Source organism: Myodes glareolus, chromosome 7 (assembly GCF_982192425.1).
Source record: "Myodes glareolus chromosome 7, mMyoGla1.1, whole genome shotgun sequence".
In the NCBI taxonomy this organism is placed as follows: domain Eukaryota; kingdom Metazoa; phylum Chordata; class Mammalia; order Rodentia; family Cricetidae; genus Myodes; species Myodes glareolus.
The window spans coordinates 76,952,042-76,979,235 of NC_142032.1; the positions used below are offsets into that span (position 1 = coordinate 76,952,042).

Below are 27,194 nucleotides of genomic sequence, written 5' to 3' on the forward strand. Positions count from 1 at the left end.
GTTTTTTGAGACAAGGTTTCTCTGTGTAGCTCTGGCTGTCCTGGAACTAACTCACTGTAGACCAGGCTGACCTTGAACCTACAAAGGTCCGCCTGCCTCTGTCTCCAGAGTGCTGGAACTAAAGGCGTGCACCACCATCCTGACAAATCTTAAAACATGACTTCTGATAGGGATGCTGGAGTGGCTTCTGGAGGGAGGTGGGGAACGACTCGGTTATCTTTAAGGGGCCGGCCACTGGGCGTTTGACCATGCTCCAGTGAGTAGTGAATGGGCAATACAAAATGGACCTGATGTATTTTTTTTCTTTTTGTGGGAGGGCACAAGGCTGGAGGGTAGACCCAAGAGGAACAGGGTGCATTGTGTGATATCCCCAAATCAATAAAAGTGCTATGATGGAAAATAAAGGTGTACGCCACGAGGGGGAAAAGCATGGCTTCTAGGGTTGCAGAGATTGCTTAGCTGTTAGCACACTTTCTGCTCCTTTTTGGGGGTGGGTATTTTTGTTGTTTGTTGAGACAAGGTCTCACTGTATCGTTGTTGACTGGCTTTGGACTTAGAAATCACACCTGGCACTTATGCGCTCTTGCAAGGACTGAAGTTCTCAGCACTCACACCAGGCAGTTGACAAATGCCTGCAACTCTAGCTTCTAATCTCACTCCCTCATCTGGACTGCCCTGGCGCCTGCACCCAAGCACAAATCCAGAGACTCAACAGTTCCATGCCAGAGAGCCACATGGTAGAGGGAGAAAACCAATTCCTGCAAGTTTTCCTCTGACCTCTGCACACACACACACCATGACACACAGTCCCCCCCTCCCACAGTAACATTTAAAATTACTAATTGCATACCTGTAACCCCAGCATTAAAGAGGCTGAGACAGAAGGACCCAAGTTTGAGGGCAGCTTGGGCAACAAACCAAAACTTTGTGTATGAATGTTTTGCCTACATGTGTGTTTATGTACCATGTCAGTGCCTGGTGCCCATGGAAGTCAGACAAGAGCTTTAGATCCCCTAGAACTAGGGTTATGAATTCTTGGAATGGAACCCAGAGCCTCTGCAAGATTCTTTAAAAAAAAAAAAATGTGTATGTACACACACACACACACCGGGGTTGAATTGAATCACTGCCTACTTTCGCCATCATAGTTCTGGTGAACACCAAATTGGGATCGCCAATTTCCTTGTCCCTGTTAGGCCATTCACTAGCTGTCCGCAAACGTGAAGATAAAATGAGGTTTGGCGCTAGCTGTGGTGGTGCAAGTTTGTAATCTCAGGATTCAGGAAGCAGAAAGCGATTCCCCAAAGTGTAAGACCTGCCTGGTGTTTATGAGTAGTGGGTCCACTTAGACCCTAAATAAATGTGGGTAATGTTATGTACTTACACGAATTCTTAAATCTACATAACCCTATCTCTCTCCATTTGCCGTACTGATTCCCCCAAGGCTGTAGAGCATAGCCATCTGGTCATGAACATGTCCTGCTTATGGTTATTTTCAGAACTGAGACTGAGCCATAGCCAAAGGCCAGGTGTGTGATTCTCCCAGTCGCCAGAATCCCTTCAGGCTACCTTATAGCCCCACTTTGCTCCATTATACCTAGTGTTCCTCCCCTTGCCACCCACCTCACTTACAGGCACCGGTGAAGTGAGGATAGAATACTTTATTCACTCAGAAGGGCCAAGGGAATGTAGCTGGGAACGGGGCTCGGTTTCTAGGGATCCCAACAGGGCACTCCCTGTTGCCCAGTCCCAAAGCACCCCGACCCAGGTGCTAGCGTGGAAGCAGCCATTCAGGTGCAAATCCCAAGTAGCCCTCGCTGCCCCGCCGTGGCTCAGCTGCCCTCGCACTCCGGGCAGCGCTCGGTGGGCGTGGCGGCTGTGGCACTGGCGGGTAGCTTGAAGTCTCGGCCGCAGCCCGCGCAGATGTAGAGACGGCGCCGCATGTGCGCGCGACGGTGGCGGATGAAGTGTGAGCTGAGGCGGAAGCGCCGGCCGCACTCCGTGCACGGGTAGGGCCGCTCGCCCGTATGCGTGCGCGCATGCTCCGCCAGGTTGGAACGGTGGCCGAAGCGCCGGCCGCACACGGCGCAGCGATGCGGCTTCTCGCCCGTGTGCACGCGCCGGTGCTTGGCCAGCGCCGAGCTCTGAGCGAAGCGCGTGCCGCAGTCGGCGCATGCGTACGGGCGCTCGCCCGTGTGCGTGCGTCGGTGGCGCGCCAGGCACGAACTTCCGCCGAAGGCTCGTCCGCAGTCCGGGCACGCGTAAGGCTTTTCGCCCGTGTGCACGCGCAAATGCTGCGCGTAATTGGAGCTCTGCGCAAAGCGCCGGCCGCAGTGTGCGCATGCGTACGGTTTCTCGCCCGTGTGACGCCGCCGGTGCTGCCGCAGGTTCGAGGCGGCGGAGAAGCGCTTGTCGCACTCCGGGCACTGGTAGGGTCGTTCACCCGTGTGCGTGCGGCCGTGCTTAGTCAGCGCCGATTTCTGCGAGAAGCACCGGCCGCACTCCGTGCACGCGAAGGGACGCTCGCCCGTGTGCGTGCGCGCATGTTTGGCTAGTGTGGAGCGGCGCGCAAAGGCGCGGCCGCAGTCTGGGCACGCGTGGGGCCGCGCCGGGTCGACCGACGGCGCTGGCATCTGGCTGGCAACCTGCAGGGAGAGGGAGGACAGGTCAGCCTTAAGAGGCCTCAGCGGAAACCTTGGTCTCCCGCACACTGCAAATTTTTTGAGCCTCATTTCCTCCACCTGTAAAATAGGAAACTGTGCCTGCCTCTGTGGTTGTGCACCTCACATAAAGAGTTATTAATACATCACAATGCCGGGTGGCATTATAAGTTACTTGTATTAATTCATAAAGTTTATTGGGCACATTCTAGGTTATAGAGTTAAGCAGCACTGGGGATTTGCTAGTAAATAAAAAGTGCTAGGTGCCCGAAAAACCAGCAGTAGGACAGGAGGATCAAGAGATCCAGGCCAGCCTGAGCTACATATGGGGACCCTGTCTCAAAACCCTGGTGCTGGTGACACAGTAGTGACAGTGAGCTTGGCTACCAATTTCCTCAGCCCTGGGAAGAAGCCTGCTTACAGACCTCTGGTTCTGCTAGAATGCTGCCGATGTAGGGGGCGCTAGGAAGACACTGTGACAAGGCCAAGTTATCAGGAGGGAAACAGGACCCAGGCCACGGGAAGGGCTGGGATGGAGAACCACTATAAGGGATTTCTGACAATTTTCATCAGGAAAGTGACTAGCTCACACATTTTAACATGCTCTCTGGGAACCCAAATGAAGGAGAAAAGACAGAACCCAGAGCCCAGTGAAGAGGCAACTGCTCTAACCTGACAAAAGAAACTAGTTGGCCGAAGCCCAGGAACCTCGTAGAAAGTGGAGCCAGTGGAATGTCAGTTTCTTTTACCCACTTCACAGTTTAATGATGGCATTGAGCCAGGCGGTGGCGGCGCAGGCCTTTAATCCCAGCATTTGGGAGGCAGAGACAGGCAGATCTCTGTGAGTTTGAGGCCAGCCTGGTCTATAGAGTGAGTTCCAGGGCAGGTTCCAAAGCCACACACAGAAACCCTACCTCAAAATAAATAAATAAATAACACAAAATATCATTAATTCATGATCAGAGAATCACTTGGCACACAGGACAAGCCATGTGCTGCCTCTCCTGTATTCAGTCTGACACCCTCTTTTTTTAAAGAGGAGACACCACAAGAAACAGTGAGCGGCAGGGAACAGGACCTTCTCTTTCAGAGGCTGGAGAAGAGCACCTTGAAGACCACCAGTCCTTTATCCTAAGAAACTGGCTCTGGGGCCAGGTGGGGTGGCAAATGACTTAATCTCAGCACTCGGGAGGCAGGGGAGGGTGCACCTCTTGTGAATTCAAGGACAGCCTGGTCTACATCAAGTTCCAGGCCAGCTAGGGTTGCATAATGAGACCCTATCTCAAAACAAAACAAAAAGTAAAAAGGAAGTGGCTTTGAATTCAAACTAGAACATGACCATGTGGGGACCTAGCAATCAGCCAAGAGAACTCTGGCTTTAATAATGACAATAGTCCTCCCTCAGCTTGACTTCCCCAGTTTCAGCTGCCAGCTGTCAATCATGGTCTGAAAATATTAAATGGGAAATTTCAAAAATAAACAATTTGTAAGTTTAAAACAAGTTTTATTACAGTATATTGTTATAGTTATATATTATTATTATTGAACTCTTACTATGCCTAATTTAGAAATTAAATTGTATCATAGGTATATACCTATAGGGAAAAACACAGGCTAGGTATGACAGCACACTTATAATCCCAGCACCCAGGAGACTCAAGTAGGAGGATCACGGTTCTGGGCCAGCTTGAGGAATATGGCAAGAACCTATCTCAACAACAACCTAAAAATACACACACACATACACACACACACACTCAATTTGAAACCATTCAAAGTTTCAGCATCCATGGCAGGGTGTGTGTCTTCAAATGTCAACCCAAAAGGGGCTTCTGTAGTCGAGAGTCCCGTGTCAGACTCTGACAACATGCATGCTATTACTGTAAACCTTCCTGTTACTCCTCAGTCAGGTGAGACAGTATCTTAATGTGTAGCCCAGGCAGACAAAATCTGCCTTCTGACTGTTGGATTACAAGTGTGTTCCATCATGCAGGTTTAATTTGCTTATTTATTTTTTATTTATTTGTTTTCTTGATAGGTTCTTGCCTTGCTATCATATAGCTCAGGCTGGCTCCCCTACCTCCACCTGCTAAGTACAGGGATCACAGGGACTACCCCCCTACACACACCCTGACAGCGAATAACACAAGGCTTAGAGAGACTAAGTTGACAAAGCATGAGGGATAGTGAGGAGCAGCTCTCCCCCGAACTCACAGCCAGGGCCAGACACAGGCTTCACTCTCAGTCTCCACCTTCCTCCAAGAAAACTTCCATGTTAAAGTAAACACTGTAGGGATCCAGTCTGAGTTACTCAGGGTCACTCCTCTCCCTTGCCCTGCTTCTGACACCAAACAATCATTGGGGAGATGGCCTTTCCTTCAGACCCTTCCCCAGCACCCTTCTTTAAGTTGACTTCCTCACACTGGCTTATATGAAAGAAATTCTTCCCATTTCATTACAATATACAGTCATAGTCCTATGCTGTTATTGTTGAGCTCTCACTATGCCTAATTCAGAAATCAAATAATGTCATAGGTATATCTAAGGGGGAACACGGGTGATCATCATCTCCACTCCAGAAGGAGGGGCCTTGGGCACTTGAGTGGAATCTTGTTAATGATCTGAGTCTAGCTCCCTAAGACCAGGAGAGGGAACCACCATCCTAGTAGCACTTGGAGAGTCATGGTTTAAGGCCAGCCTGGGCTAAATAGTGAGACCCTGTCTCCAAACAAGCTAATGAGATTTTCACAATCCTTTGGGCTAGGGACTTAAGCCCTGTCACATAAATGAAGAAATAAGTCACAGACATCAATCGATTACCCAAGGTCATATAGCTAATAAATAGCAGAACCAAGGTTTGAACTCAGGTCTATCATTCCTAGCCATGATGCAATCCTAACGTCACATCTGAAGTGTGAAGTCACCTAGGCAGCTTGTCTTCTGCCCTAAACTCGTTAGTCAAAGTCTCCCTCTTCCCTACACAGCATAAAACAGCACCCAAGGCTACAGGATGTGGCCACAGCCCAGCCACATCAGAATCACTGGGCACTTGTGAAAAATATGCAAGCTCACTCAGGTTGGAGCTGTAGCTCAGTCGGTAAATTGTTGCTTGGCAGACACAAAGCCCTAGGCCTAATCCCCAGCACTACATACACCAGCCAAGGTGGCATGCCACTGTAAGTCCAGCACTGAGGCAGAAAGATCAGAAATTCAAGGCCAGCCTCCACTCTACAGTAAATTCCAGCTGACTCCATCTCTTAATTCCAACATTTGTGAGATAGAGGCAGGTAAACCAGGGGATTCTGGTTCTTCAGCTATATAGGGTTTGAGGACAGCCTAAATCTTAAATCTCACCCAAGATGTGTCATAATCTTCCTTTTAGGGGTTGAAGAGATTGCTCTGTGGTTAAGAGCACTGGCCACTGTAGCAGAGGACCTGGATTGAATTCCTAGAACCCACATGGTAATTCACAAGTATCTGAAACTTCAGTTTCAGGGGTTACAACGCCCTCTTCTGGCCTCTATGGGAACAACACATATGTGGTGCACACATACATGCAGGCAAAACACTTGTACACATAAATAAAAATAAATCTTAAACTTTTTTTAAATCCTCATTTTATGCTGGCGATACATCTCAGTGGCACCTAGTATGCACAAGACCTCGATTCCATCTCGAGCTTTGCAGAAACAAAGATCCACTTTATCAAGCCCCGATGGCCTTAAAACATATTTAAAATTAAGTCCACACACCTGTAATGGATAGTGATGGTACACACCTGCAATCCTAGCAGTGTGGAAGCTGAAGCAGGAGGATCACAAGTTCAGAGCCTGCCTACGACCATACATAGCAAGACTCCCATCTCGATAAATAAGAAATGTAAAAATTAAGCAATCTAATCTGAGGTGAGAAGAGCTACACCCAGAAAATACAGGTGGAAGGCTAAGAACGAGTTTGTAGGCTGAACTGCACAGCGTGGCTCAGAATCACCTAGGCACGAGGCGGGCGCTAGGCAATTAGAAAGAAGACGTACTGAGGAGCTTTGAGCGTCCATTGTAATGGCCAGAACCATCCTAAACATACAGAGAAGCACTCCAAGGTTTCAGGAAAGTGAGACTGTGCATATAGACTTCTTGGTGAGTGGGAGAGGGGATATTTTCTACTCCTTCAAGATAGGTTATTTATTTATTTATTGAGTTCCACTCAGACTTAGCAAGATGGCTCGGTTAGTAAGGGCACCTGTTGCTAACCCTGACTTGAATCTAATCCTTAAGACCTACCTGGCAGAAGCAAAGAACCAACTTCTGTAAAGCTGTCCTCTGACTGGCACCCCATACCATGGTAGCCACTGTACACACACACAAATAAATGTGATTTCAAATTCAGACAGATCAGAGTTTGAAAGGCAGACAAAGATACTCCAAACTCTGATGTAGCCTCCCAGCGGACCATTTTCCTACAGGCCTGGGGACTGAACCTGACACGCCCAGCTTTCCTGCGGTTTCAGCCACAGCGCTGCCCTTGCGGCCTACTCTCAACAAGGAATGGCACTCACCACCACCACGCCAGCTCATTCACTGCTCTTTACATTTGGAGAAACTGAGGCAAAGTAGGCAAATGGTAGAGCTAGAATTTGACTGCTCCCTGACATTACTGACAGGCTGGACCTTTTGTGGCTTTCATGAAAAGCCTTCACTTTCTCTCTCAGCTCCAGCTAGTTCAGCGAGTACCCAAACACCCTTTTCTCTTATTGCTGCTGTTACTTCAACACGGGCCACTAACCTTAGCAGACAAGATTTTCATAATTGTTTTGGTTTTTGTTTTGAGATAGGGTTCCTCTAAAATCACCCTGGCTACACTGGAACTCACTTTGTAGACCAGGCTGGTCTCAAACTCACAGATATCTGTCTTCCCCTTCCTCCCAATGCCTGGAATTAAAACCATGAGCCACCATACCCGATGGTTTTTTTGTTGTTGTTGTTTTGGCTTGGTTTTATTTTATTTTACTTTTTTTTTTTTAAGATAGGGTTTCATGTAGGCTTAAACTGGCCTTAAACCTACTATATAACTGAAAAATTTATGAGGCCAGAAGAGGGCACTGGATCTCTTGGAACTGGAGTTACCGGTGGTTGTAAATTGTCATGTGGGCACTGGGAACTGAACCTGGATCCTCTAGAAGAGCAGTGAGTGCTCTTAACCACTAAGCCATCTCTCTGGCCCCAACCCTGAACTTCTGAACTTCCTGCCTCTACCTCCCTAGTAGCAGAACCACAGTATATGCCACCATGCCTGATTATGTGGTGCTGGGGACCAGGACTTTCTGCAAGCTAGGCAAGAATTCTAGGTGCTGACACCCCCACCCCCAGTCAGAGATTCTTTTGAATAGAAACTCCAATTATTTTCATTGACTGGCTTAAGACTTGCCATGTCTCAACAGGATGGAACACAGCATGCCCAAATTGCTACCCTGTCTTGTTTAGAACCGTTTACACTTTGGCCCCAATGAAACCTTTCTAGTGTCACTCTCTCCCTTTGCTCTTGTCCTTCCTTCACGAATTGTCACCTCCCACTTAGGCCTCTAAGGTGCACACCTGAACATCCTCTCTTGAAGCCTTTTCCATTGCCTGGGGTAGTTTGCCTTCAACTCTGTCCAACCTGAGATCAGCCTTAAGAAGCTTTTGATAAAAATGAGGGAGGAGGTCAGCAGGTAACAAAGCTTGTCATGTGACCCTCAAACCAAGTTCTGTCCCTGGAACCCATGGTGGAGAGAACTGACTCCCACAAGTTGTCTTCTGACCTCCTCATGAGGGCCTGTGTTCTCTCTCTTTCTGTCTCCCCCTTCCCTCCCTCTCAAAGAAATTAAACAAATAAAATAGCTGGAGGCAAGTGTGGTGCACACACCTTTAATCATACCAGGGAGGCAGAGGCAGGCAGGTAGGAGTTTCAGATCAGTCTGGTCTACAGATCAAGTTGCAGGCCAGCTAGGGCTACACACAGAAATGCTGTCTCAAAAACACCAAATTAACAACAGCAAAACTAATAGCTGGGCCTTGCACCTGTCAGTGCTGTAGTGGGAGGATATGGGGAGATTAGCTAGGTTTGCAGGCCACCAGCCTAACTCCAGGTTCAGTGAGAGGCCCCTGTCAAGGGAATAAGGTAGAGAGCAGGCACCTGCCATCCTGGCCCCGCTCTGGCCACACGCACAGTGACACACATCCACATAGACCACTCATCCACACATACCAAGAAAAACATACAGAACTATTTCCCCAATGCTATGTGTGAAACACAGCTCTAACTCCGGCATTCATGCAGGCCTTACAACTCCAAGACGTAAACACTACTCTGCTTTCCCTTTCACTAATGAGGAAACTGAGGCACAGAGAAAAGCCGAGTAGCTTTGCTCAGGCCTGAAGTCTCACTCAATTAATAGGAAGGCTGAGGTCAAAGGCCTGCCTGCCTGTGCTAGAGAGTAAGTTCTAGGCCTACCCGGGCCACTTGACTGAGACCGTGTCTCGATGGAAGAGGGCCAGGCTATAACACAGAGACATACAAGGCCTTGGTCAAGCCTTAAAACCACAAGAAAAATTCACAAGGCCCAGGAACTTGTCAGCAGGTAGGTAGGTGACAGGGATGGAAGTCTACCCTAAGCACTAGAGCCATAGGTCCTTAATGTACAGACCAAAGACGTCAGCAGGACCAGCAAGGCCTGAAAGGCGGGCTATGCTAAGACAACACGAAGGCTGGAAAACTTTATAGTGAATTTAGAGTGGAAGAGGCCTAGAGAGCAGGGCCCTTTTCCCAACAACTTACCGTGTCCACTAGAGGGCACTAGAATTCCCCTAGGAAGGTGGGCCTTGAAACCCCAGGGAGCCCTGCAGCTGGACTCAAGGCTACTCAGACAGGGACAGCCCAGGGTCCTGGCAGCTCTGGGAGGCAAAATAGCTGGTGATAATTAAAATATCTCGAATGGCAGGCTCTACTCCTTCTGATGTCCTTAAACCTTAAGATACCTTCAGAAGAAAACTCAGATTCCCAGCATGGTCCGCTAGCCAACCTACCTGGAGCCATGCTGGAACTACTGGCTCATAGTTCTCCTCTGAAAAGGCCATTCTTTCTGTCTGGGGCAGTCAGTTACTAACTTTGAGATCTTAGGTCAGTTACCAACTGCCCTGTGCCTCAGTTCCTCACCTGTAAAATGGAGTCAATACTACCAACAAACCAGCTTGGTGGGGCTCAGAATAGTGTCTGGCACATCATAAACTATGCAAGCTTTTGGTACTGTTGCTTGACCAATCTTCCCTCCTCTGAGTCTGAGTTATGCTCCCACCTCTGGCCTTCACCCACTCCTATATATCTGAACTCTGGCCCCATGATTGTGAGTTCATGGACATCAAGCTGCAAGGAGACCAAAACCACTTATCCTGGTGCCCACAAGCTGCACTCGGCATGGCGCCTGACTCTCACCGTGGGCCAAAACATCTCCGATCAGGTTGGGACAGTGGGCAGAAGGATGGGCTAATTCTGAGATTCCAGATCTGAGATCCAGGAAAAGGTAGGATTCCTGACTTGTGTCTGGCACAGGTTCGAGGGTGGGGGTGGAATCAGGGTGTAACACGTACCTCCTTGTTGTCCACAGGGATCTTGAGTTTCACCACCTCATACTTCTCCTCACCCTCCTCCTCCTCACCCTTCACCAGCAGCACCATCTCCTCCTGCATCTCTTCCTCCTCCTCCTCCTCTGCCTGCTGTTCTCCAGGCATCTTGGTGTCCTGAGGCGGGGCGCTGGATCAGAGGCTCAGGACCCGCCCCCCACCCCACCCCACCCCCACTGTGGCCCCGGCCCAGACAAGGCGGTGCAGCCGTGGCTTCCCCCGCCCTGTCCAGGCTCCGAGTCTAGTCCTCTCCCATCCACCCTAGCCCGGCCCCACGCTCCGGCACTGCCCAAGGCCCAGCTCGGAAGACACCCGTTCACCCCACTCATCCCGGTATTCAGGGCCCTGAACAGTTCGAATCTCCAGCTCCCGCGAGTTGCCACCCTCCTCGCGCTGAGTCACTCCCCGGAGCCTGGCTCGGAGACCCGAGCGCTAAGGGACGGGCTGGAGGCCAGCTGGAGTTGAGGCCTGGGGTGGGGTGCGCACTCACCAGCCCGAGGTTCGGCGCTCGTGCGGCCCCGGGCCTGGGCGAGGGGTGGTTGGGTGCTCGGCGAAGGCCGCGGCTCCGGAGGCGGGGGCGGGGCGGGGCCCCAGGGGCGGTCATTCATTGGCTCGTACGCCTGGCCCCGCCCCTAGGGGGAGAGGCCGGAGGCCTGGACTTCTGTCCCTAACCGCCCGGGAGGGGGAGCCGGGACTCGAAGGTGTCTGCGGCCCGGAAACTCCTAACGAACAGCAGACGCCCAGTCCGGCCTTCAAGGCCCTACAGCCGTGCTCCGAGCACCCCTAGCCGGTCTCCGCCGCTGCTGGGTCTCGGCGCCCCACCGGGACTGCTGCGCCCGCCTAGGCCACGTGCGCCCCCGCGGGTCTGGGCCTCTCGCTGGCGCCTCGCCTGGAGAGCAGGCCCTGTTACCTCCTCTCTTCTTTCCCCTCCTTTTTCCTCCCCTGTTCCGTCTCGTCTACTGGCCTGCCAGACAGCTTGCTGTTTGCCCACAGACGGCCCAGATCCACAGCCGCCCAATCTGCCCCCTTCGTTTACCGTGTGGTGTTTCTGAGTTTTGAGTCAGCGTCTCACTATGTTGTAGCCCTGGTTAGTTTTGATCTTGTGGCGAATCTGGTTATATTTCTTCTCCTAACCCCACCCCCAAAGTCGCAGAGAGTACAGGCAAGCGTTGCGGTCCCTGGCTTGTGTACCAGTTCGTGCCAGCTTACTGTTTTACACTCTTGGTCACATTGGCTTTGCATAAAGGAGCACGGCCCCATTTTACAAACGCACTTCAAGATGGTTCAGAGAGGACTGATTTGCTTAAGTTACACAGTAAGGAAGCATTTCTGACAAGGGTAGTGTGGGTGGAAAATTAGCCCAAGGTCAAATCCAGTCTACAGTACTACAGTACTATCTTGCTTCTCCCGCTAGATATTTTTAGCTGGGCAGGGTGCCACTCAGCATTAGGGAGGCAGAAGCAGGTGGATCTCTGTTAAGTCGAAGGCCAAGCAGGCTTACAAAGTGAGACTCTATTTAAAAATACAAAAAGTGGGGGGGGGGGGATAAAAGTAGAGAGAACAATTTGTATTTCAAAGACACACAACCATCCTACCAATAGTGACGCCCACGGGCATCAGCTCCTGATAGGATGAGGACAGAAAATTAAACTTGAAGTTGGTTGCAGTGATTCACCTCTGTAATCCAAGCTACTCTGGAGGATCTTGAGTTCAAAGCCAGCTGGGTGACAATACAGAAGAGTCCATTTCAAAAGGAAAAAGAGAGAGTTAAACAGACTGGGCAGGGAAGCACTCAGGCACGAGGTGAGTGAAGGGGCGGCTCTGTTGATGGGCATCTGTTCTTGTGGAATACTTTAAGACGTGTTACATTTGTTTAGTAATGCAAAGATGCGCGGTGTTCTTTTATGCTGTAGTTGTTTAACTCTGTGAAACTGTGTTACTTTGCTTGTCTAAAATACCTGACTGGTCTAATAAAAAGCTGAAGGGCCAATAGCTGGGCGGAGAAAGGATAGGCGGGGCTGGCAGAATAGGAGGAGAAATCTAGGATGAGGGAGAGATTAAGGACTGAAAAAAGAAGGGGCCAGCCACGGAATAAGAAGGCAAGAAAAGACATACAGAAATAGAAAAAGGTGAAAGCCCAGGGACAAAAGGTAGATGGGATAATTCAAGAAAATTGTCTATAAACAAGCCAAGCTAAGGCCCGGTATTTATAAGTAATAAGTCTCTGTATGCATTTATTTGGGAGCTGGATGGCGGGTCTCCCCCCAGAACAAACAGCAACTACAGATGGTCAGAATGCTTCTTTGCAGTTCAATGTTTTATTATTATTATTATTATGTATACAGTATTCTGTCTGCTTGTATGCCTACAGGCCAGAAGAGGGCACCAGACATCATTACAAATGGTTGTGAGCCACCATGTGGTTGCTGGGAATTGAACTCTGGACCTTTAGGAAGAGCAGGCAATGCTCTTAACCACTGAGCCATCTCTCCAGCCCCATTAGATGCTTAAAAAAAAAAAAGATATTGTTTCAGAAGATGTATGTGTGCAGTGTGCACGTTTGCAGATGCCCAGTCTCCTGGGGATGGAGTTAAGGGCAGGCATGAGGAGTGAGTCAGTTCTCCAGCTCCTTTGATTGTTTTTTTGTTTGTTTGGGTTTTTTTTAATTGTTTTTTGGTTTGATTTTTGGCTTTCTGAGATAGGGTTTCTCTGAGTAATACTGGCTGTTCTGGAATGCACTCTGCCGACCAGTCTGGACTTGAACTCAAATCTGCCTGCCTCTGCCTCCCTAGTGCTAGAATTAAAAGCATGTGCCACCACTGCCCAGCTGAGTTTGTTTTGTTTCGTTGTTATTGTTTTTTAAATATGTATTTGTGTGTATATGAGTACACATACATGCACCACCACATTTCTGCAGGAGCCCCCAGAGGTCAGGAGAGGGCATCGGATCTCCTTGAGCTGGAGTAAGAGATGATTATAAGTCACCAGATGGGTGCTTGGAATCCAAGTCTTCTGCAAAAGCAGTAAATGCCACTGAGCCCTCTTCCCAACCCTAAATATTCTTAAAGTGGCAGTTAGGTTCTGGTTGTATAAGATACTATTTATGGGGGGCTGGAGAGATGGCTCAGTGACTAAGTGCACTGGCTGCTTTTCCAGAGATCCTAAGTTCAATTCCCAGCAACTACATGGTAGCTCACAACCATCCATAATGAGATCTGGTGCTCTCTCCTGGTGTGCAGGCAGAACACTGTACACATAATAAATCATTACAAAGAAAAAAGAAACTGGTCCTACCACACTGTCACAGGTGCACCAAGAAGGCCCCCTCCTCAAAGAGCTCCTTCAGTACGCTTTGCTGTACTTTTGCTCCCTCCTTCTCCCCTGTGGGCTTTTCAAGAGGAATGTGTGTGTGGGGGGGGGGGGGAATCTAAAAATGCCTGACTCCATGAGGGGAAGGGGAAAGGGAGGCATCTTACACCCCTGAATATGCCTTGCACCTCAGAATCTTCATTAAAATGGAAGAACCCACAAGGGAGGACACAATAGGCTCTTATCCCAGCTGCTTTGGATCAGTCACCTTCAAATCTCTAAACTTCAGTTTTAACTATCTCAGCTGAATTCTCAGTGGAGGAAAGGAAGAGAAGAACCCTTTGCTCTGTAAAAAGCAAAAGAAGTGGAAGACCTAATGCTAACAGTTGATGACACAGCTGGCCTCCATTTTAGGCTGGAAGGCCATCTTAGAGACAAAATTAGGCTCATTTCTGTTTATGATTAAATCTCTTTCTCAACCTTAACTACAAATAGCTCTGTACTACCTGTTCCAGGAAAGACAACCATGCCTTTGTTTCAGAGGTGTTTATCACCATCTTGGGACCCTGCCTTGTTTCAACAACCTTGCAATCATGTCTTTGTTGTTAGGTCGTGATGATTAACATGTTTATGTTCTGCCCCTATAACCCCTACTTTGCCCATCAATCCCCTATTTGGGAACCCCCTACCCCTAAGCTATAAAAACCTTGTCTTCCTCAAATTCAGTGTGGACTTCTTGAACCCTAGGCAGCCCACGTACAGGACTTAAAAGCCTAATTTGGCCATGATGATTTGGGTTGGTGGTCTTTCTCCTTGCATCTTTGGGATTAACCCCTCCTTTTTTTAAGATTTCAAAATTTTATGCATATTAAATGTTTGCTTGTATCCATGTATGTGCACCATATACCTCCCTAGTGCAGCAGAATTCAGAAGAGAGCCTCAGATTCCCCAAGACTGGAACTGGAGCTGGTTTGTAAGCCACTATATGGGTGCTGGGAACAGCCAGGTCTTCACCACTGAGCCATCTGCCCAGCCCAGCAGTTATACTGCAGTGATGACAGGGTTTTCAATGGGGCAGTGACATGGCCTGACAGAATTTTCCAAAGTTCACTGGGGTACAAGGAAAGCATCAGGGTCCTCCAAAAGCCCTTTAAGGGCTCCATTTAGATCCAACATTATTTCTATGCACTTAGACACAAACCTCTAAGGACTCTTGGGGTTTCAAGTATGCATCTCATTTCACAGAAGTCTGGAGTAATTGATTTCTGGTGAAGCCCATCAGATCTTGGGAGAACGTCCATAATTCCTGAGCAATTAGCGGAGTTACCAGGTCTGGCAAGAACTTGCCAAGTAAAATGAACAGAGCTAATGATTCCTGCCACTGGCCAGTTAGGCCTGCTCCTTTCCCTGCCTATTGATGCTTTACTCAGGACAAGATAGGAACGTACCTCCTGCTTCTGTGGAAGCCCTGGTGCTGGGGAAATACTAGACGTTTTAAAGGCCTGAGCAGGTGTTGGCGAATCAGCATCCAGACTTTCTGAACATACCCCAGGCAGCTTAGCAATGTTCTGTCAGGCACTGATGACCAGCTTTCTGAGTTCCAGTCACTGACCTTCCTTAGCATCGCATTTTTCTTTTCAAGGGTCATACCAGGTTATAGCTAAGTTCTTGTGAACAACCAGACCTTAAGTCTATGAAATCAGCCAACAGACCTGAAGACTGTTTTTCCTTGGGTCTGGATCTCACTATATAGTCCAGGCTGGGTCCTTCTAAATTCTGGGACTGCAGGCATGAGCCATGACACCTGCCCCCAATGAAAGCAGCTAGATCATCTCCGACAATCTTCTATTTAACAGACTTAAGGCAAGGGAGCATCTAAGCTTATTACGGCTGAGGGCTTTGCCTACAACAGTGCCTCTGTGCCAACCTCAGCCCTTGCTGGAGTTTGTATTTATTCATGTACACACACACACACATCAGACAAGGGACAGTTTATTAGTAAGGAGACAGACAGACACGTGGCTGTGGAAACTTGTTTCTCTGGCCTGCACTGGCCCTGCCCTCATTCAGCAAGTTGGTCTCTGCAGATGTCCATGACCTAGGCTTTGCATCCAGACTGGAAGCGCTGAACGTTCCTGGTAGCTCTGCTCTACTTCACCAGTGTCCCAGCGTCAGGGCAGCAAGGGCCCTCAAAGCATAGACTTAAGCTTTTTCCCAGAGTCCTCCCTGGATAAAACTACGCCCAAGGATCCACAGGTAGAGGTAGAAACTACCTACGCCACAGCAATAATTCCCCCTCAGGTGGTCAAGATGTCCCTGCCTGTTCTTCCCGCCTAAGGTTTTTTTGTTGTTGTTGTTGTTGTCTTTTGTTTTGTTTTACCATGTAGTCCTAGTCCTGGCTGACCTAGAACTCTTGATGTAGAGCAGTCTGGCCATGAATTCAAGATCTGCCTACTTTTGCCTCCTGAGTGCTGGAATTAAAGGTTGTACACCACTGCGCCCAGCAGAGAGGTACGTGCTCAACAAGAGGCAGCAAGATTTTTAGAGACTCCAGCTACTGATTTTTGCGAGTATGAAGTGCTTACTCTAGGCAGTGCACGAGAAGCTGGCAAGGCTCCCGACACCTAGCCACGAGTTTCCTGAGCGTGAACATTATGGTCTTCAGTCTGTTCCTATCTATTCTCATCCTCCTCATCCCTCCCACCATTTCCCAGGCTTTTCTTCAACAGCAGATACCCTCCCTCTGGTACCCTGGGCCTCTACCCTCCCTGGATTCCCCATCACTTCATTCCAGTTGGTGACCCCTCCTGGAGGAGGGGCCTTGACCGGACATCCGCTATCCCAAAGGGCCTCAGGACCAGATGCCCACGCTGGTGCTTGATTCGAGCAGAGCTGTCACTGAAGCCCTTGCCACATTCTGCGCACTTGTACGGCTTCTCCCCGGTATGTGTGCGCCTGTGCTTGATTAGATCTGAGCTCCGGGGGAACTCTTTCCCACAGAAGCCACACACATGAAGCTGGCTGGGTCCAGAGGGCTGGCCCCGCACTCGAGACTGAGGGACTATGGGTACAGGCCCAGGTGGGTTATGTGGCTGCAGGAGGGTGAATGGTGGTGGCGGCCTGGTACGCTCGCCCTGGTGCGTGCGGAGGTGCTTGACTCGGGCAGAACTGTCAGCAAAACCCTTGCCACACTCAGGACAGAGGTAGGGTTTCTCCCCTGTATGAACACGATGGTGTTTCACCAGATCGGAGCTTCGGCGGAAGCCTTTGCCACACTCAGGACACTTGTGGGGCTTGTCACCAGCCAGTGGTGGGGGTGGCTCTCCGGCCTGTGGGCCCCCAGGCTCTGGTTCCAAGCCAGGCAGGCCAAAGGGCCCATCACTGGAATGTGAGGGGCTTCGAGGTGTCAGTGAGGGGCTCGTGCCAAGAGGAGGTGGAGGTGGGCTGGGGATGAGGGGGGCTACAGGATAGGCAGAGAAACTAAAGTCCTGGGGCTCCACGTGGGTGAGGCGGGGTGACGAAGAAGGGTCGAGCTGAGGCTGAAGGTACGGTTACACTCTGGGCAGGCATGAGGTCTCTGGCCACTGTGGGTGCGCAGGTGCTTCACCCGCGCAGAGCTGTCGGCAAAGCCCTTGCCACACTCAGGGCACAGGTAGGGCTTCTCACCGGTGTGTACCCGCAGGTGCTTCACCAGGTCAGAGCCCCGGGCAAACTCCTTTCCACACACATCACAAGCGAAGGGTTTGGGTCCTAGGTGACTACGCTGGTGGCTCAGGAGGCTGCAGCTTAACACAAACCTTTTCCCACAGTCAGAACAGCTAAAGGGCTTGTCCTGGGCCTTGGGTCTCTGTGTAGCCGTTGGAGTTGCCTGAGACAGTTGCCGCCGCGGAACCACTGGCCGGGGGAGCTGCTCCCCCCTGTGTGTCCGCTGGTGCTTTATTCGGGCAGAGCTGTCCCCAAAGCCCTTGCCACAGATGCCACACTTGTAGGGTTTCTCTCCCGTGTGTGTCCGCTGGTGTTTGACCAGGTCAGAACTCTGCCGGAAGCTTTTTCCACATTCACCACAGATAGTGGGGCGCTCACCAGCAGGAATCCGAGACCGAGGCATCTTGGGAGGACCCGAGGCTGGGGGCCGGACTCTGAAGGGCTTCTCACCGGTGTGAGTTCGTTGGTGTTTGATTCGGGCTGAGCTATCCCCAAAGCCCTTGCCACAGACCCCACATTTGTAGGGCTTCTCCCCCGTGTGAGTTCTCTGGTGTTTCACCAAATCTGACATCTGTCGGAAGCTCTTGCCACACTCACCACACACTGCAGCTCGGTCATTACTAGCCTGTCCCCAGCGGGGTTCTCCCAGGACCCTGGGGACTGGGTCTCGAGGCTGACGCTTCCCAAGCCCCTCTCTGTGGACCCATAAGTCATCCCAGCTCTGAATGCCTTCAGGTTTGAGAGAAGCATTTCCTACTTCGTGACCTGGGGTTAATTGTTCCTCTTCCTTGAACTCTAAGCCATCCTCCTCCTGTGGAGTGTGTTCAAACTCATCCACGGGAGCCTCCATATTCTCACTCCCTAGACTGGAGAAAGAAAACAGAATTATAAATCTCACCCTTTGGCTCAACCTCATTTTTTCTTTCAGTGCTGCTGGAGCAGAAGCCAGGGCCTCTACCCCTACTGGTAACTTCCCCAGGAAGACTTCACAGTGCATGAGCTCCTGAGTTCTCCCTCTCTACTGAATTTAGGGAGCACTAATTATCTGCCACTCGATTATAAGAACCACTGTGCTGTATCCCTAGCTCTCTTTGTTTTATTTTGAGTCAGGAGTTTCGATAACTTGCCCAGACTGGCCTTAAACTTTCAATCCTGCCAGGCACGGTGGTGCATGTGTTTAATCACAGCACTGGTAAGGCAGAAGCAAGTGGATCTGACTTCAAGGCCAGCCAAGCAGGATACAGAGTAAGAACTTGTTCCAAAACAAACACCATTCTCAACTACCAAGTTCTGGGATTACAGTTATGTGCCGCCGTCCTGGCTTACTACGTTTTTAATTGACAATCACCAAACTAAACAGTATGGAACCCTCAAAATCCTAATAGCAATATTATTCTCTTTATTTTACACTCATGGAAACAAAGAAAGAAATTTTCTTTTCCTTTTTTTTTTAACAGGCTTTTTCTTTAGTTACCAATCAGTTCCCAAATCATGACACAGAGACTTATTAGTCTGAATGCTTGACCTTATCTTATGCTTGCCCCACTAGCTCTTATAACTTAAATTAGCCTGTTTCTCTTCATCTATGTTTTGCCTCGGGGCTTTTTACCTTTCTTTCTTCTGTTCTATACGTCCTACTCTGTCTTGCTGGCTGGCCCAGGGTTCTCCCTCCTTCCCTCTCCTCCAACTTTATACTCTCTCTGCCCATAAGCCCTGCCTAACCCTCTACTGCCTAACTATTGGTTATTTATCTTTTTATTAGATCAATCAGGAACCTTAGGCAAAGCAGCACATCTTTGAATAATTAAACAAATGCATAAACAAATGTAACACACCTTTGCCTAATTACAAATATTCCACATTTTTTTTCTTTTCTTGTTTTACAAGACTTTACAAGGCTGTCCTAGAACTTGTTCTGTACACCAGGCTAGCCTTGAACTCACAGAGCTCAGCCTGCCTCTGCCTCCTGAGGGCTGGTATCAAATTCGTTTGCCGGCCACTACCACCCACCCCACCCCCAACCCAAACAGGGCTTCTCTTTGTAGCCCTGGCTGTCCTGGAACTTGCTTTGTAGACCAGGCTGGCCTCAAACTCAGAGATCTGCCTGCCTCTGCCTCCCAAGTACTGGGACAAAAGGCATGCTCCTGACTAAAGAAATTTTCTTAAGGTTCAAAAGTTATAGAATGGCCAAGTTTCTAATTCCGTCTCTCCAAGCCTGTGTTACATTACAGTTTCTCTATTTAGAAAACCTAGGATGTGGTTTATTGAATCTGTTTTGTTTTTTTCCTTCAGCTTTTGAGACATTCTCACTATACCGCCCAGGATGGCTTTGAATGCTCCACCCTCCTGGAATTACAGGTATTTGTCACTACCACTGGCTCTATTCCGTTCCTTGGAACTTCAACGATACTGTACGTACTCACTTCCCTACAGATACTCTGGAGTGGTAGGAGAGAAAAGACAAAGTAACAATGACTTAACTGTGGGTTCCTAACAACTCTGTTATCACAAGGGAGGCAGGAGATTAGACGTCAAGGACAAGCATCACTCCGTAGCAAAGAGAAAACTATGGAAAGGAATGAGGTATTAGGAAAAGGTTACTGAGCCTAGTCGGAGTGTGTGTGTGGGAGGGGTGCACGTTAACACTAGGTTCATTAAGGCTTTTGATTAATAGCAATTAGGAAGGTGAAGGAGGTTTTGAGAAGGGAGCCAGGATTAGGGCTGGATTTACATCAGAGTGGCTGCAGAAAGCATGCTGAGGAGGACAGGGCAGGGGAGGTCATCACAATTGAGCCCGGAGGCCTGCAGAAGAGCCGAGACAGTGAGGATGAGCGAAGGCCCGCGGGGGAGGGGAGAGCATGGTGGGAGATGCCCGCCCCTCGGCCTGGCGCACAGTAGGTGCTCAGAAACGCTGGTTCCGGATTTGCTCCAGCGCCCCTTCGCCCGCGTCCGACTTTCCCGGGTCCCCAAGAAGCCATTACCTGCAGGCGCGGCGCCGGCCGCCGCCCTCACCTGTATCGACGGCTCTCTGCCGCTCCCAGTCTGCCGAGCCGCGGAGCTCGGCGCCTCAGGGTTCTGCCGCCGGCTGCACCGTCGGTCCACGACCCGAGCACGGCTCCGGGACTCCGAGGGCAGCCGCCGTCCCCTTCCCCGCGGTGCAGCAGGGACCCAGCCGCCGGCGGCTCGGTCCGGTGCGGGCTCCGCGCCACGCCGGGAGGGGGCTCGGCCCACGTCCCGGGCGCCGCGGGGCGGGACGGGAAGCGGAAGCACGGGCCTCAGCGTGCCGCTCTAGGACCCGGAGGAGCCGCGGGCTCGGCGGCCACGAGGACCACTCCAGCCGTGCCTTGCGGCGTTAGCGGCGGGCCTCCCCGGCTCGTCTAACGGGCGCGGTGCGGCCCGGCTGCCCGCGCGGGACAACGGGGAAAGAGCTCGGGGATGGGGTGGGAGAGACCTGGGCAGACAAAGGGCTACGGCGACCCGGCGGGCGGGCGGGCGGGGCGGGGCGCTGGGGCGGGGGAAACAAAGCCCAGCTCGGGGTGGGGGCTGGGCTGGGGCTCGGCACCCCAGCAGAGCTCAAGCCTGCCAGGGCCTTGCCCACGAGTTGGGACACTGTCGGCGAGAGACGACGAGCAGGACCTAGAGACTGGGTACCGGAGACAAAGAGATGTAGAAACAGATAAGGGGCGTCAAGTCCCCCAAGTGGAGTCCTGCGCCCTAAGATGCGGAGAGCCAGGAGAGAAAGAGGCGGGAGGCAGAACAAAGAGGGCCACAGGCAGAGACAAAGGTAGAGAAACAAAGGCTGCCAGTTTTGCAAAGGCCAAACCCAGGGAGAGACTGTAGAATCCATCTTGGTGGGGCCATGTTCCGTGCGACCTAGTCTCTGGAAACTATCCCAGGATCTTGTGTTGTAGGCAGTCTTTCTTTTGTAGAGGTGAGTGCCTAGAGTCTTCGGTCCTGCCACAAAAAGAGAGGGATAACGGGGTTTTTATTTTATATGGATTAAAGCAGAAGTTTGAGATACGGATGGTATGCATCATCCGTCCCTTGAATGCTCCCAGTTTTAAAGAAAAGCATACAAATTATTAGACAGAGAATCGGGGCCAGTGGGTAAGGTGATTGTTACTAAGCTTGACAATCTGAGTTCTCTTCAGGGAGCTCACTTAGTGTAAGGAGAGTATATTGTCCTCTGACGTCCAAATGCCTTCCCCCATTACTACAAATTTAAGAAATTCTGACTTAAACAAACTGCCGGGCAGTGGTGGTTGGTGCATGCCTTTAATTTCAGCACTTGGGAGGTAGAGGCAGGTGGTTCTTTGTGAGTTTGAGGCCAGCCTGGTCTACAAAGCGAGTTCCAGGACAACCAAAGATACACAAAGAAACCCTGTCTCAAAAAACAAAACAAAACAAAAAAGGAAAAGAATCTAACAAACACATTTTAAAAATAATAGAGCTGGGCCGTGGTGGTGCATGCCTTTGATCCCAGCACTTGGGAGGCCGACTTCTGTGGTCTGCAGAGTGAGTTTCAGGCTATACACAGAAATCCTGTCTCAAAAAGAGAGAATTAAAGCTGGAGAGATGTGATTAAGAGCATGCTCTATTCTTACAGAAGACCAAGGTCAGCTCCCAACACTCACAGCTAGCAGCTCCTAATTGCCTGTAACCAGCTCCAGGGAGTCCATTCTCTGGCTTTAAGGGTACTGTACTCACAAGCACAAATCCACACACACACCCTATACACAGTCACATATACATATAGTTAAAATAAGAGGTCAGGGGCATGCAGCTTTAATCCCAGCACATGGGAGGCAGAGGCAGGCCCATCTCAGTGAGTTTGAGGCCAGCTTGGTTTGCAGAACTAGTTCCAGAACAGTCAAGGCTACACAAGAAACCTTGTCTCGGAAAAAATAAATAAATAAATAATAAAATAAGAAAAGGATTGGGGCTGAGGAGGTGTTTCAGTGTATGAAGTGCTTGCCACGTAAGCATGATGATCGGGGTTCAAATCCTCGGCACTCATAAATGCCCAGATAGTGGCTTACCTATGACCTCAGCATTCAGCAGCTGGAGGAAAAAATCCCCCAGAAGGAGCTGACTTCTAGACTAGCAGAATTGGGGAAGTAGCGCGTGCACATTCACACACACACAAATAGAGGCTTGCAGTTATATTGCTCAGTGATGGAGTGCATGCTGAATATGCTGGAGGTCCTGGGATGGATTCCAGCAAGTGAGGGTATGGGGAGGCATAGAGAACTGTAAGGCACTTAAATGGCCCTATAAGACAACGTAAAGGTGGTGGTTTGTGTAGCTATAGCTTACTGGTAGATACAGAGTACAGTGCCTATCTGAGGCCTTCCACGTCCCAGCACAAGGCATCGGACAGATGTCTATCATGTTTTGCTGTAAACATATGTAAAATTTCCGAGTTATTTTTTTTTTAAAGAATTGGAACGGGACACATAGAGCAGGGGTAGAGGCAGAGACAGTTTATTAAGAAAGAAAACATTTCTAAGAGAGGAAGTGAGCCAGAGCTGGGAGAAAGGTTAGAAGTTCAGAGGTGGTCAGGCCAGACGGATTGGGCCCTCAGAGGACACAGTGCCTGCTCTGTGCTCTACTTAGTCAGCCTTCCTGGTCTGAATATTGCTAGTTTTCCTTTCTGCCAGCTGCTGTCTTCCATGTGCTGGTTTTGACCTCACTCTCCACCCCACTATCTTGCTACTCAACACTAGCATTCTAGGGGCTTGAGGCAGGAAGATCCCAAATTTGAGGCCATCCAGGGCTATATACGCTATATCTCAATAAATTATGTTTTTTTCAAGACAGGGTTTATCTGTGCAACAGCCCTAGCTGTCTTGGAGCTAGCTCTTGTAGACCAGGCTGGTCTCGAACTCACAGAGAAACCACCTGTCTTTGCCTCCTGAGTGCTGGGATTAAAGGTGTGCGCCACCACCACCCGTCCCTGTCCTGAAACTTTAAAAATATTAATTTGTGCCCATCCTGTTAGCGCATGCCTTTAATTCCTGCACTTGGGAGGCAGAGGCAGGTGGATCTCTGTGAGTTCGAGGCCAACCTGGTCTACAGATAATACAGCATTAAAGAAAACTTTACCTTAAATATGCATCACTGGAGGCAGCAAGATGAGTCCTAGGGTAAAGTACTTAACCACCCAGTCTGACAACCTCAGTTTGATCCCTGGGATGACCACATGGTGGCAGCAGAGAGCTGATTCTGGCAAGTTATCCCCTGCCCTCCATACTTACAGTGTGACATGCATACACGCCCACAGTAAATAAAAATTTTAAAAGAAAGAAAGTAAGGCAGCCGTGGTGGTTCTTTCCTTCTCTCTTGCACGTAGGAAGCAGAGACAGGGAGAGCTCTGTGAGGTCTAGGCCGACCTGATCTACACAGAGTGAGCTTCAGGTCAGAGATCATGGTGAGACCCTATCTCAAAAAACAAAACAAGCTGTACAGTGTTGGTGCAGGCCTTTAATCCCAGCACTCAGGAGGCAGAGACAGGCGGATCTCTGTGAGTTCGAGGCCAGCCTGGTCTACAGAGTGAGTTCCAGGAAAAACATCAAAGCTACAGAGAGACCCTGACTTGAAAAACCAAAACAAAAAAAGGAAGAGGAAGAGAGAAATATACATAAATATATATGTATAGGCAAAGAAGAAAATCTAGAAGAATACACATTAAACTGGTATTATATTAATGCAGCGATATGAGATTAAATTTTTTTTTTTGTTTTTTGAGACAGGATTTCTCTGTGGCTTTGGAGTCTGTCCTGGAACTAGCTTTTGTAGACCAGGCTGGCCTCGAACTCACAGAGATCTGCCTGCCTCTGCCTCCCGAGTGCTGGGATTAAAGGCGTGCGCCACTACCACCCTGTGAGATTAAAATTTTCTAATTCATACAAAAATTTAATCTGCTTATAAAATGACAGGTTTCCTAATGGTATTTTTGTTTATTTGTTTTGTCTTTCAAAACAGAGTTTCTCGGTCTGGAGAGATGGCTCAGTGGTTAAGAGCACTGACTGCTCTTCCAAAGGACCTGGGTTCAATTCCCAGCACCCACATGGCAGCTCACAACTGTCTGAAGATCCAGTTGCAGGGGATCTGACACTTTCATACCAATGACATTAAATAAACCATAAAAAAAAATTTAAAAAAAAAACAGAGTTTCTCTTTGTAGCCCTGACTATCCTGGAACTATATAAACCAGGCTAGTCTCAAATTCAGAGCTCTGCCTGCCTCTGCCTCCTAAGGGCTGGAATTAAAGGAGTGTCCTGCCAACAACCAGCCCTTGGTATTTTTTTACATACTTCATTTTGGTTTGTCTCACATAACCATCAGCTCTTCTCTTACCTCCCTGATTCCCCTTTAATTTCTGTCTCCCCTCTTAGGATTCAGGCATTATGCTGTCGTGTCCTGTCATCTGGCAGGATGTTCCTACTTAATACCTTGGCCAACCCAGGGTACTAGTCTACACAGGTGCAAAGGTCCCTCTAAGAGACAAGCCCCGCCTACTCCTATCATTCTCCCTGAGGAGGCAGCTTTATGTCTCTCGTCTCTCGTGTCTCTCTCTCTTTCTCCTCTCTCTCTCTCTCTCTCTCCCCCTTCCTCTCTTTTCCCCCACTCTGTCTCTCTTTCTCTTCTCTTCCCTTCTTTCACTTCCTTTTTCCCACTCCCTTCCCCCAATAAAACTTCTCACTTAGACCAGGCTGGCCTGAAACTCACAGAGATTCACCTGTCTCTGCCTCCTGAGTACTGGGATTAAAGGCATGCGCCACCACCACCTGGCTGGCTGCTCAGCTTCTTATTCAATGAGGTGCCTTAGGCAGACAAGGTAAAGTAGTATCCATCTTTGCATAAACAAATGTAACACATCTTTACATACTTAAAGTGATATTCCACAACAGCGGATCATCTAGAGCTGAAGTTACAGAAGGTTGGGAGACACCCTACATGGGTGATTGCAGCCAAACTTGGACCTCTACAAGAACAGTATTTTGGACCTCTACAAGAGCAGTATTTGTTCTTAATGGCCAAGCCACTTCTCCAGACCCCACCTCTGTCTGGATGGTCTGCTGACTCTAATCCCAAAGCCATAGGGACAAAGTGGTTATTACACAGTGCTGGCTGCCCTGGATCAGGGAGCCTCTGCTTATATGTGGTTATCTATGTTAAAGCAGTAAGGTTTAAGCCAACCAGCTCCTGCACCCCTAGGACTATGGTCCATGGCACAGGGTGGAATGCTTGGCTTAGTTAGCCCTAAAGGTTATGGAGCTGAAAAGCATCGCACAGAGAATGGCCCTCTCTGAGAGATAAGTTGCCCTGCATAAGGGTTTCCTGCCGTACATTCCCCTTTCCCAGAAAAATGGCAGAGGGCAGGCCGGATAAGTTCCAGGTGTCATGAGCCTAGGGGCAGATTCCATGTAAGCCCATTTTAATGTTTCTATTTTGGAAAGTGCGACCTCTATCTTTACCTTCTGAGGGAGTTGCCTTTCTGCAAAGAAGTAAAATTAGGGAGAGATGTAGAGGGCCACAGCCACATTCTCCATCACAAGATGGCGCTGACATCCGGCTTCACCACCAGGTGAACGCACACGTGTTGGTAATTTTCCACTACTGTCCCCGCCTACTCCCGAGGCATCACCTGGGACTGGGAGCAGCGGACCAATCCAAGAGTGACACGTCCAAAGCAGGGTCTGTTTCATATATAAGGGATGGCTTCCTTCATATCTTGGTCTCCGCCATGTTGGCTGATGCTCGCTCTCCCAAGGGGCATTAAAGCTATTTCTGCAGTAGGATCCTGTGTCCCGCGTGGTTCTTGCAGGCGAGGCCGAGCGCAGGACACACCTCCTCCCTTAAAGCCTCTTTTCCCCCCATCTCATGGACCTCTTCCCACTTTCCTGGCCTTTACCCACATATACAACACCCAGAAAAACACACTGAAGAATCAGAAGCTAGGATCTGTGTATGAGAAGACATGAGATGTTTGTCTTTCAAAGCCGGTTTGCCTCACCACTGTAATGTTTTCCAGTTCTATCCCATTTTCCTGAAATTTTCATAATTACATTTTCTTTAGTGTTGAGTAAAACTCCGTTGTGTATGAGCACCACACTCTCGTTCTCCATCACTATCTGACTTCATTTCCCGGCTGCTGGGAAAAGATACGCAGGGGATGAGCAGGGCCCCGTGGCTAGATTCCATCTTCTCAGGAAGCAGCCGTGAATGGGACAGCTGGGTCAGATGGAAGGTCTAGATTTTTGTTGGTTTGTTTCGAGACAGAGTCTCTCTATGACATAGAGTCTATGTAGTCCTGCCCGGCCTGGAACTTGGTATGTAGACCAGGTTAATCTATAACTTACAGAGATCTACTTGCCTCTGTCTTCCTAAGACTACAGGTAAAGGCATAGGTTACCACACCCTGCTATTTTTATTATTTGTGTGAGTGTTTTACCTGTGTACACATCTGTGCACCACTAGTATGCCTGGTGCTCTCAGAAGTCCGTATTGGATTCCCTAGAATCAGAATTGGTGATGGTTGTGAGCCACCAGGGGTGCTGGGAATTGAACCTGGGTCCTCTACAAGAGAAGAAGGTGACTTAGCCACTGAACCATCTATCCAGCCCCTATTTTTAGGTTTTTTTTTTAGAGAAACACCTCCAGTGATCTCTAGAGTGGCTGTACCAGTTCGCACTCTCACGAGGATAAAGCTCTCCTTTCCCACATTTTCCCCAGAATTCATTATCATGTTTTCCTGATGATAGCCATTCTGACTGGGGTGAGGTGGAATCTCAAAATAGTTGTTTTTAGTTAATTTATTGGTATATGTGTGATAAGATGGAGAGGGCGTGGCGACACATGG

The 27,194-nt window shown here is 49.5% G+C and overlaps 2 protein-coding genes across 4 annotated transcripts; both read right to left on the reverse strand.

The window, feature by feature from the left end:
- Positions 1-1,641: 1,641 nt before the first annotated feature.
- Znf771 (zinc finger protein 771) lies at positions 1,642-11,500 on the reverse strand. 3 transcript variants are annotated; one of them, XM_048454992.3, is made up of 3 exons: positions 11,352-11,500; positions 10,283-10,432; positions 1,642-2,645 (listed from the first exon to the last, which is right to left on the reverse strand). In XM_048454992.3, exons 2-3 carry the CDS (start codon positions 10,421-10,423, stop codon positions 1,833-1,835), a joined length of 954 nt encoding a protein of 317 aa, XP_048310949.1. In that variant the 5' UTR covers positions 10,424-10,432; positions 11,352-11,500; the 3' UTR covers positions 1,642-1,832. The 3 variants fall into 3 exon arrangements, with proteins under 3 accessions (XP_048310949.1, XP_048310948.1, XP_085549250.1); XM_048454991.3 differs by lacking the exon at positions 11,352-11,500 and adding an exon at positions 10,806-11,335; XM_085693124.2 differs by lacking the exon at positions 11,352-11,500 and adding an exon at positions 10,806-10,903 and having other exon boundaries at positions 10,283-10,445.
- A 4,100-nt stretch (positions 11,501-15,600) lies between these two features.
- Znf48 (zinc finger protein 48) lies at positions 15,601-20,551 on the reverse strand. Its single transcript, XM_048454990.3, is given in 3 exon segments — positions 15,601-17,136; positions 17,139-18,195; positions 20,342-20,551. Coding segments are annotated over 2 exon segments (1,773 nt in total). The 5' UTR covers positions 18,180-18,195; positions 20,342-20,551; the 3' UTR covers positions 15,601-16,404.
- Between the last annotated feature and the right edge of the window lie 6,643 nt (positions 20,552-27,194).